The sequence below is a fragment of the Solanum verrucosum genome, unplaced genomic scaffold (genome assembly GCF_900185275.1).
Source record: "Solanum verrucosum unplaced genomic scaffold, falcon-dt-bn FXZP01000253.1, whole genome shotgun sequence".
Lineage (NCBI taxonomy): Eukaryota > Viridiplantae > Streptophyta > Magnoliopsida > Solanales > Solanaceae > Solanum > Solanum verrucosum.
Window position 1 is genome coordinate 429,804 of NW_026019984.1, and position 11,276 is coordinate 441,079.

Sequence of the window (11,276 nt, forward strand, 5' to 3'; positions counted from 1 at the left end):
ATGCTAATTTGACATATTACGTGAATTGTTTTGAATGAAAATTCAGAGTAAAAATAATTGTTTTGTTTTTGTTGTTGAAAATATATTTAATTCTTTCATTTACTGTTGGAGCCAATATTCACGTTTATATTAAAGATTAAAGAAGAAGCGTAAATCTCGTAGAATTATATTGGGTATATTGTTATTGTTGTTAACGAACAGATCTTTTGGGGTTATATATTGGGTAGGTTGTTATCAAAGAGCATAAAATTTCTTGTGATGGAATTACACCGAGTATGTTGTTATTATTGTTGCTTGTTAAAGAGCATAAATATCATTAGGTTGTATTGAATATGTTATTATTGTTAAAGAGCATAAATTTGATAGAATTAAACTGAATATATTGTTGTTGTTATAGAACATAAATATGCTCATTTCTTTCTTTATTTTATTTGATTAAGTAGAGCATAAATCTCGTGGAATTACACTCGTTATGTTGTTATTGTTGGTGAAGACCATAAATATGCTTATTTCTTCTTAATTTTATTTGATTAAGTAAATGATAAATCTCATAGAATTACATTGTATATATTATAATTGTTGTTAAAAGAGCAAAAATATGTTCATTTCTTCTTAATTTTATTTGATTAAGTAAATGATAAATTTATTATACGAATAAATTGAAAGCCAAATCAGCACAAAATACCAAAAAAAAAAGGAATATTTTTTGAAATTTTGTAATTTTTCCCTCTTCTAAGAATCAAAATATTGGTAAATTAGACAAGAAAAGCATCAAATATTTAATGTTCCCTTTTTGTTAATTTCTACTTTATTAGTCTTTACTCGACAGCCGACACTAATTTTGTGGGTCTCTTTTTAAATTAAAAATAATTATTATCATATCATATCATTTATGCACGTCTTTTTAATTAATTTTATTTTTTATTTTTAAAAAAACATCACTTTAAAGAAAGTCGTAATAATACAAGAAAAACAAACTCTGCTTAGCTACTTGTAGTTGATGTTGCAGGCCACAACAGCTTTTTAGATTCTATCAAAAATGTCTTGGAAGCAAAGTCTTTCCTAACCGTTGGTAAACACTTTACTGTTTCTACCATACCACATTGTTCAAAACGTATGACGGGGTTACGGAAAATTATATTGTTTATATATGGTTAAAAAAATTATTTTTTTATGTATTGTATACGGTAGATGATTAATCCCATTTGGTTTCTTGATGTGTGATTCGAAAATTATACTGTTTATATATGATTAAAAAAGTTGTTTTTTTTATGCATATGGAGTAGTAGATAATGAACCGCATCTGGTTTCTTGATGTGTTTTGTAGTTGAAAATTGTATTATGGTTAAAAAGGTTTTTTTTTATGTATATATTTAGTAGAAAATGAACCCCATTTGGTTTCTTGATGTGTTTTGTAGTTGAAAATTGTACTATGGTTAATTTATTTTTTATTTTTTATGTATATATATGGTAGAGGATCAACCCCATTTGGTTTCTTGCTGTGTTTTGTCATTGAGTCGAAAATTGTACTGTTTATATATGGTTAAAAACGTTGTTTTTTATGTTTATAAATAGTAGATGATGAACCCCGTTTGGTTTCTTGATGTGTTATGTCACCGAGTCGAAAATTGTACTATGGTTAAAAAAGTTTTTTTTTTATGTATATATATATATTAGATGTTGAACCTCATTTGATTTCATTGTGTGTTTACATTTTCATATTTTGAACTCGTTAATTTAGTGAAAATTCTGTCTCTGTGCGGTGGCTTCTAATTATTAGTTTGTTACTGTATTTTGACAATGTATTTGTTATTGCTTTGATTGTTGTTGACAAGTCTTTTTCTGATTTGAAAATTGGGTTGCTTTCATGGAGTTTGGTTTCAGCTTTGTAATTGAATTATTTTCTATCTAACAGACCTTTTTAAATCTTTAAAAGTGAGTATTTTTTTTCTTTTTTTGATGGATGGAGTTAGAAAATGAAATGTCTTTGTCTTAGGTGTGTGTTGTCAAGATGACTATTTTTGGCCTTTTTGTTCTTAAATCTTTGATAGGTCTACCTTGTATGGTGAATAAGCATAGTTAAGTAGGGAGGATAAGATTTTCTTGATCTCAAAGTTTAACAATTTCCGCTTTTGATCACAAAAATTAGACTCAGTTGATACGAGAGGAGCACATGGCGCGGTTGTACTATTCAAGAAATGTGGTAGGATATCATATATATATTCATGTTGCTGATGCTTGATTGAGATTGTCTATGCTTGTGCGTGTGGAATTGTTTCTTTCCTTCCAAATGTTACGAACACTGTCACTGTGTCATTTCAATTCTCCGAAACACTGCATTTAGAGCTGTTAGTTGAGCATCACTTTCTCTCAGGAGACTTACTAACTACCTAGATATCATTCAGCTATTTGTGCTGCAGAAATTGTTTAAATGTACATCCAGAGAAGTTCAAACCTACTTACATTTGTTGGCCTACCGTCTATTAAGTCCTAACTATCGTAGATTACAAATTATCATTCACACTCTTACTGTTCGATTGTTTATGTTTATTATAATTCCAGCTTTCGAGTTTAATTATCATGTTAGACCAATAGAATAACCTTTCGAGGGCAAGAATCTGAAAACTGTTTTCCAGGCTGTTCTGATCTTTGTCTTTTCTCTTGTACTGAAAGGCAATTTGTGGATAATATGATATCTTCTAGTTTCCTCGTCTTTTCTCTTTGTACCAGAATAATGATTTATGGATGACGTTATGATCATTTTCGTTGGATTTACGCTGTTATACAATGTAATAATTTGGGATTGCCTTCTTGCAGAATGGTTCTTGACATGAAGATTTCGTGAATGAACTACTCTTTGGTAAGATATCTCTTTACTCATTATTTTGAAATATTTGTGTTGTTACCAAAAGCTTTTACAATGTTTTCGAGGATTTACACTGAATGAGTGAATTCGTTCGAGTTACTTAGTTGAAAATGCTTTCAAACATCTGAAGACTTGATGGTTTGAACCTCAAAGAACACGCACAACTAACATTGAAAATTTCTAAATTAATCTTCATTTTAAATTCAATTCAGTGATTTGACAACAAGAAATGAGGGGTCGAAAGGAAGCAGCAATTGCTTTCATCATTAGCTTGGTGTGGATACAGCAAATTGTTGGCGGTGAGTATTGTTGTTGAGAGCATTACGGATGCCTCCTTCCGTGTAAATTCCCTTTTAAATGTACTTGCAGTAAATTGAAACACTGTCTGCATCTGTCTTTATCAGATGAAGAAGTGCGTAATGCATCAGTAACAAGTAATTGGACCTGCAGCTGTCTCGCCAACCCAAGTTTTTCCCTTCCAGAAAACTGTTCATCATCCTGTGATTGCACTATTGGTATGATTTTCTTTACCTTGTTTTAGAAAGCTTTTTGCTGCAGTACTGTGTCACAGTTGCTGTAGTGTTTGGACTGTGAATACTTATTTGAAGCAAGTAAAAGTTTCACGTGATGTCATTTTCATGAACTGTCATAGAGGCAATTGTTTCTTTAGAAAACTTGAGATGACTCTTTCCTTGTTACATGTTGATCTTGTCATATGAAGGATCATACAATGTAGAAAAGTTCACTCCGCACTAATTTCGTTCTATGCATTTTTGCAGACGAATCAAGCAAGAACAAATGGATATGTATATGTGCAGCTGATGGATTTCCTAGAGTGGCTACTGATCATAATCACAGCAGCTGTTTTACAGCCTGTGATTGTCGTTATGGTATTTTTCTTCATGTCTGATCTTCGAAACACGTCAATCAAATGAGTGATTCATTGCATCAACTGTTTGTTGCGGTTATCTGCTTTTCTTCTATGCTCTCTACACACTAATTTTTGCTCATTCTTTTTCCTTGATTGCGAATACTAACAGGTTCAGACAGTTGATTAATTATGTGTTTCGTTCTGATAGGAACTCAACTTGAAACGCAATCTGCAAAGAAGAAGATATCCAGCAAAGTTATTTTGGTCATTCTCTTATTATGTGCAACGGTCATAACTCTTGGTTTTGTTGCTTCGATGTTGTGCTATGCCTATAGAAAGGATAAATATTCTATTCAACGATCTCTATTTTCGTCCGACAAATATACAAGTTGCAACAGTGCTACCAACTTAATACTAAGCCAAGGAACTACAACTGGAGAACATGGAGGATACATAGGTTCCTCCAACTGTATTGCAGGTAACTTCTTTGAAATGAAACAACAGATGTTATATTGTATCACTTTCTGCTTAGGATGGACTTGCTCTTCCGATCCTTAAGAGTGATTTCGCTATGTAGTATGAGCTTCCTGATGTCTTGAATTGTGTTCGTTTCTCTTTGAACTTTTTATCCTGTAGGTTGTGTTCCTAAAGCATCTATTTTTTTCAAAAGAAAACCAGAAGTGTTTTACGGAACGATTATTCAGTTTTCATATGCTGACTTAGAGAGTGCAACCAATAAGTTCTCTGATTCCAATTTGATTGGGGTGGGAGGAAGCAGCTGCGTATACCGTGGTTATTTCAAAGATGGAAAAGCTCTCGCAATTAAGCGAATTAAAACTCAGGCAGGGCGGGACGCTGACTCTGCTTTCTTGACAGAGGTAATAATACCTACAAGGATCATTCACCTTATGTGTTAAACATGGTTGGGAGCCTTTACACATGATGAGAAGGTTATTTAAATATGTTCTTAAAATTTGCTAGATAGAACTCATTTCAAGACTTCATCATCGTCATGTGGTTCCGTTGCTTGGCTACTGCTCCGAGCATCATGGTAAACATGCAGAGAGGCTGCTTGTTTTCGAATTCATGGAAAATGGCAATCTGAGAGATTGTCTGGATGGGGCTTCCGGGAGACATCTGGATTGGAGCACACGGGTCGCAGTTGCTTTTGGAGCTGCACGTGGCTTGGAGTATCTTCATGAAGCAGCTGCACCAAGAATCTTACACCGAGATGTTAAATCCACTAACGTCCTATTGGATGATAACTATAGAGCTAAGGTAAGTTTGAAAATTACCGTCTTTTTATGATTGCCAGAGTTAATACCTACAAGTTGTAAATCGTCTCATTTTCCGTTATTACTATATCCCACTTTGTCTGACTACCTGAATATAATGTGTTCAGATTACTGATCTTGGCATGGCGAAGCATCTCCAAAATGATGGTATCCCTAGCTGTTCCAGCTCTCCTGCTCGGATGCAGGGGACATTTGGCTATTTCGCACCTGAATATGCAATTATTGGAAGAGCTTCTCTGAAGTCGGATGTTTTTAGCTTCGGAGTTGTGCTCCTTGAACTGATAACCGGACGACAACCAATCCATAAGTCAGCCAACAAAGCAGAAGAAAGCCTCGTGATATGGGTACGGAAACTTATTTGAACATTGAATTAATGTTATCAGACTCCTTTGCAAAACCTCAGTCCTCTCACGAAAAAAGATAATGGCGATTACTAATTTTCATCTAAATACAGGCCACCCCTCGTCTACTAGACAGTAGACGTGTGGTCTCAGAATTGCCTGATCCAAATCTGAACGGGGATTTTGAAGAGGAAGAATTGCAGGTAATGGCTTACTTGGCTAAAGAGTGTCTTCTACTGGACCCAGATTCTCGGCCAACTATGAGTGAAGTTGTTCAAATTTTGTCAACTATTGCACCTGAAACATCTAATCGGAAACACTTTTCGAGAGATGACTTCAAGGTATATGAACTGAACTTATTTTGGTTTTCTATTGACATGCTGCCATTTTATGTTTGCATAGTTGTTTAATTGATCTATCGATTTCACAAAACGGATAAACATTACCAACTATTCTTTATGCCTATACAACATAGAGACTAGGTTCTTATATGCCAATGTACATATACGTTCCGATTTAGAAGAAACTTCATCTAGCTGAAATGTTAGGAATCCTATATATTTATCATCTATGAAATGTTACGAATGCTGCATAGGTTCGAACCCTGCCTTAGATAAAAGGGAAGGTCCACTATGTTCCGAGTTTCAAACAGTATGCCACTGGCCCTCGAGTACACTATTGTCCCCTGGAATGATATTTCAAGTCCAGTTTTTGTTGTAATCTAAACATTCATCATGCTGAGAAACCTGTTTACACATTATATAGGGCTCATTCAGTTATGACAACAAGAGTAATGGAGAAAGTTCGGGCTTTGTTGAAGTCGAGGAGATCAAGCAAATCACATCTGAGAATCGCGCAGCTCACTGCTTGTTGCCAGATTGTGCATTCATTCATTGTAGAGTATCTAGTGATCCAAAAGAAGACGTTATTCCAGCTGCATATGTCGAAAATCTGCTCCTCCAGAGTTCAAATTCCAAATGTTGGAGTGCACATGATGATGAACCAGTGGATCTAACTGAACCGCGATTTGAGAAATTTCATATGCCAACAGTACACATGAACAAGTGTTGACAGAGTCATGCTACAGGTAAAACAACATACATTTTTTTCGCGCAAAAGGCATTTTTTTTTCAATTGATGTAAACAGGTTTACAATAGTCGTCTTTCTTTTGTAAATGATCTCTAGGTTAGCCTGTATACATCACACCTCCTGGGGTGTGACCCTTTCTCAAATTCTGCTAAGGCGTAATGCGTTATGCATTGAGCTTTACTCTTTTTAGTTGTATTCTACTAGTCATTTCCTAGATTTCTCTAAGCAGGTCTAAATATGATACACTATCATATGGTACATTTTAAGAAAGAAAATAGAAAATTTTGCTATGTGGGGCGGGATGGTGCGGGTTGAAATGTTTGGCAGGCAGGCGGGACCCACACAACAACCGCCCTGCCAGCCTATATCTAATGTCTAAACTCAAAAAGCCACAAAATAAAATTTATTCATTTTTCGTCTTTCCCACTCGAGAAGAAAAAAAGGTCTGAATTTAAAATTTCTTATTTTTCCGTCTTTTCCAACAATAATAATACATTCAATGTAGTCTCACAAAGTGGGGTTTATGGATGATAGAATATACGCAAACCTTATCCCTACCCTAGAGGTAGAGAAGTTGTTTCAACTAAAGGAAAGACAGTTCAAGTCGTCCACACAAAAAAGAATAAATCAAAGTGAAAGTATAACAAATCATTCTAGTAGTAACTACAAGAAAATAATAGATAGCAAAGTACGAGAAACAACATATAGTAACAATATTTCTAGTTCTTTTCCACTTGAGAAAAAAACAAGGTCTGAATTCAAAATTTCTTAATTTTTGGTCTCTCCCAACAACAATAATACATTCAGTGTAGCCTCACAAAATGGAGTTTGTGGATGATAAAATATATATAGACTTTATTCCCTATCTTAGATGTAGAGAGGGTTGTTTTCGACAGACCCTCAACTAAAGAAAAAACATTTCAAAGTTGTCTAGTTCTAAACGGTAACTATGACAAAACAATAGATAATCAAAGTACGAGAAACAACAGATTTTCACTTGAGAAAAAAAACAATGTTAGAATTGAAGAAAGATAGAGTATATGCAGATTTTACTATTATCCCAGAGATAAATCATCTATTTCCAATAGTTAATAACCCTCGGCTCAAAAAAAAAACAAACTAACATTTTTAAAGTACAACAAAATAGTACCATAAGGACAATTTTTCATCTCTTCCACTAAAGAAAAAACAAGGTTAGAATTCTTTTATTATTATTATTATTATTTTATGAAATTGTTTATTATAAGTTTTTTTTTTCTTTTAAGCTAACGTCAAATGGGCCCACTTCCAACATATGCATTTTCATGTGGGCCATATAATATAGATGGGCTTTGGGCCGCGAGATCTCGCTGTCAATGTCGGGGGCCCAACCCAACACCTTACATTAATTTCTTTGCCGGCAGTTCTAACCTCAATGTGAATTTACAAATAAACCCCCCACCGTCATGCAATTATATACTCCTTCTGTTTCAATTTATATAGTACATAGTTTGAATCCGTACAGAATTTAAGAAAAAAGTAAAATGGAGTGGAATACCAAACATAACACACGTTCTGGTTCTGATGTCATTTGTTAGGTTCAAGTGTTTATAATTGAGCATGTCAAAAATTATAGCTAATAACAAAAGTGTAACTTTATTTCTTAACTAAATTCACAAAAAAAAAAACATCATATTCAATCATGACTCTGAATCACGCCATCCCAGGCCCCTCTTAGGCCTTCCCATGGATAATATATTGGTGTTACCTAACAATTCATCTCCCAACACTTGCTTTATGCAATATGTTGCTCTTGAAAATTGAACTCATGGGTCACATGATTTTGGTTCTGATACCACTTATTAGGATCAAACGCTTACGTTTATATCAAAAGATATAATTTAAAATAGTAAAGATACAACTTCATTTTTCAACTAATCCCACCAAGTAGGTGTCATATTTGATCCTGACTCCGACTCGAACCGCCCAATAATTACAAATAAATTTGTTAAAAAATTACAAACCAATTGACAAGATGTGGACCTTGACCTAGCTAAGATGATTAGTCATGGTCTCCTATGAATTGATTGCTGGCCATCTCTTTTAATCAAGGCTATAACATGTACATTCTTGTTTCTTCAATTAGACCATGAATTGATTGTTGGCCATCTCTTTTATTCAAGGCTATAACATGTACATTCTTGTTTCTTCAATGAATTATATAAGCACTTCATTGAAGCTATATTTTATTTATTTGTAAAAAAAAAAAAAAGCATTAATTATAGTGCTTTAAATAAGCATATATTTCATTTATAAGTAGTGTTTGTGCATTGAATTGGAAGCTAAGATAACCCTACATAATTAATAGGTGGTTAATTTCTTACGTAATTAGAAAATAATAAACACATTCTATATAAAAATCTATTTTTCAATTTAAATTTGAGCTTCAAATTATATGGTCAAATGCCTACTTGATGTAATAAAGTACAACTTTGTACTACTACTAACAAATAGGATTTGAGCTAGGAGGGTGGTAAGTGTACAACCTTAGCAGTTATAGGTTATTTTTACCTCATAAAAACAGAGAGATTGTTTCCGATCAATCTTCTCAGCTCAAGTAAAGCATCTCAAAGCAGTTAGAAAAAACAAAAACAAAAATGGAAGCAGTAACAACGAAATAAAGTGCTATCGAAAGCTCTACAAACTACATAGCATACAAAAAAACAGTAACAACAATAAACTAATGTAATAATTGGAGCTTCGTATAATTACAAGTGTGCAACAATATTAGTAAGTAAAGCACATCTAATTATTATTAAGACATCAAACAAATATAATTAAGCGAGTGATTTATTTAATTTAATAGCTCTAGACATGTATGTTGACTAATATGTCTCCATCTTAATACATAATGATATATAATATATAGATTAATATCATGCATATATTGTTCCACATATTATATCCTCTTTTAGTTATAATTATTATATGTGTATTATATACACACTTAAAATCAAACATGTGTATGTGAAGTATGATCTCTTGGAAACATATGCTTTGATAACTGATAAGTGTTTAATTAGGTAGGGATAGAAAGGTTGTCACCCTTCGGGGTGAATCTAGTATTTCAACTTTATGATTCTGAATTTTAGAATGATAATTTGAAATGTTAATGATTGCATTCTAAATTTAATAATTAATATATTTATTTAAAATATCAATATATTATTAGAATAAAAAATATTGAATTTAACCGAATTCGTATTTGAATTTCTAGTTCCGATCATGCTGGCTCAACTGTATGAGTCACATGTGAATCTTCAAAAAGTCATAGTTATAATTCAAGTCTACTCATTCTTAGCTAAACATTTAACAAACTTCAATCTTACCTAAACATCCCTTTGACAATTGTGACCTAAGAAAAAGTAAATTTAGGACAATGATTGAACTCCCTTAACATTGTCAAACTATCCAGTTGGATTATTTTTCCTTTTTATAAAAAATAAATAAATTATATTCATCTTTTAGTTTCTGCTTAAAATTTAAAAAGTTTTTGGACGGCGTGTAAACTGTGTAGATTCACAATTTGAATTTTATGAATTCAGAAGTTTAGTTTATTGAATTTATAGAGTTCTAAATTTGATAATTTTTATATATTAAATAAAAAAAAATATATATATAATTAATATTACTGAATTTTATCGAGCTCGTACCATAAAATAAATTATATCAGAAGTGGAGTTCTCATTCTTCTAGAAGTATTACTATTCATGCAATTGATGGACAACATGAATAATGCAACTATTGTTGTTAGCACTAATTAGTCAATTTTTCAAGCATAAAGGTGGCGAATATAAACACTAATTTATATACTAATGTTATTGACTTATTGGTACTCATTTAAAGTTGAAATTTTCACTATTTTTTCCTTTCTTTCTAATAACATGCACAATGTGGTTAATGAATGATGCTAAAGTAGAAAAAGTAGTGAAGAATATTATCTTCTTTTAAAGTGAATCAATTCCTTCTCTCTTCTTTTCTTTAACATTTCTTCAATTAAAGATTTCTGCATGTTGGATTATTCATTTAATAACAATTTGGAGAATTTTGTAGATATACTTTAAAACATAACATATTATAAACTTGATGGCCATAACAGAGGGAGGCTCGCGAAAATATATAGAATCTATTAGATTAATGCGGATAATAACTTGGATCGTGACAGTAAACATTATTTTACATACATAAATTATCAAAAAATATATCCATTTCAAATATTTAAAAGTAGTACTCGTTAAATTACATGTTCAAATAAAATTCAAATTTTAAATCAATTTAATCTCAAATCATGATGACGATCCACCAATCTAACTTCACTCTTAGGTAAACAATTTTAAATCTTACTTTCTTAATCCAATTTGGGCTTTAAAAAGATTAAAATTTAATTGATTAACCAAAAATAGTGGGGGTTTAGATTCCATTTGTTGCTAATTAAGAAACATAATGTATTTCCCAAGAGACTAGATTTCCACTAAGTACAAGCCCCAAATGTCCGTACAATTTTATGAAAGGTCAAAACATATTAGGAGAAAAATAATTTAAGAAAAAGAAAACAATTACTTAATAAATTAGTCCATAGGAAATATTCTTTTAAAATTTTAGAGAGTGATGATTATTGAAATTTTAATTTCCTAAGTTATAATTTTTTTTTTATCATAAACATAAAAGCGCCACAATTTGTGAAAACAATTAAAACTTCTTCAATTTTTATATAATCTTTCCAAATAAGTAACTCATAGTTCATAAACAAATATATCATAATATCCTAAAACGC

At 32.1% G+C, this 11,276-nt stretch overlaps 1 protein-coding gene across 1 annotated transcript; it reads left to right on the top strand.

The window, feature by feature from the left end:
* The first annotated feature begins 994 nt into the window (after nucleotides 1-994).
* Nucleotides 995-6,444, top strand: LOC125818320 (receptor-like serine/threonine-protein kinase NCRK). Its single transcript, XM_049497858.1, has 11 exons — nucleotides 995-1,072; nucleotides 2,818-2,860; nucleotides 3,079-3,165; nucleotides 3,271-3,381; nucleotides 3,646-3,756; nucleotides 3,946-4,215; nucleotides 4,374-4,615; nucleotides 4,719-5,015; nucleotides 5,140-5,376; nucleotides 5,487-5,714; nucleotides 6,139-6,444. Exons 3-11 carry the CDS (start codon nucleotides 3,096-3,098, stop codon nucleotides 6,442-6,444), a joined length of 1,872 nt encoding a protein of 623 aa, XP_049353815.1. The 5' UTR covers nucleotides 995-1,072; nucleotides 2,818-2,860; nucleotides 3,079-3,095.
* The last annotated feature ends 4,832 nt before the right edge of the window (nucleotides 6,445-11,276 follow it).

What these genes read in the sequence shown, in the direction of transcription:
- LOC125818320 (XM_049497858.1), top strand. Translation starts at nt 3,096, where the DNA reads ATGAGGGGTCGAAAGGAAGCAGCAATTGCTTTCATCATTAGCTTGGTG. An exon ending in GATACAGCAAATTGTTGGCG is followed by an intron (nt 3,166 to 3,270) that starts GTGAGTATTGTT and finishes TGTCTTTATCAG; the next exon opens with ATGAAGAAGTGCGTAATGCA. An exon ending in AAGAAAGCCTCGTGATATGG is followed by an intron (nt 5,377 to 5,486) that starts GTACGGAAACTT and finishes ATCTAAATACAG; the next exon opens with GCCACCCCTCGTCTACTAGA.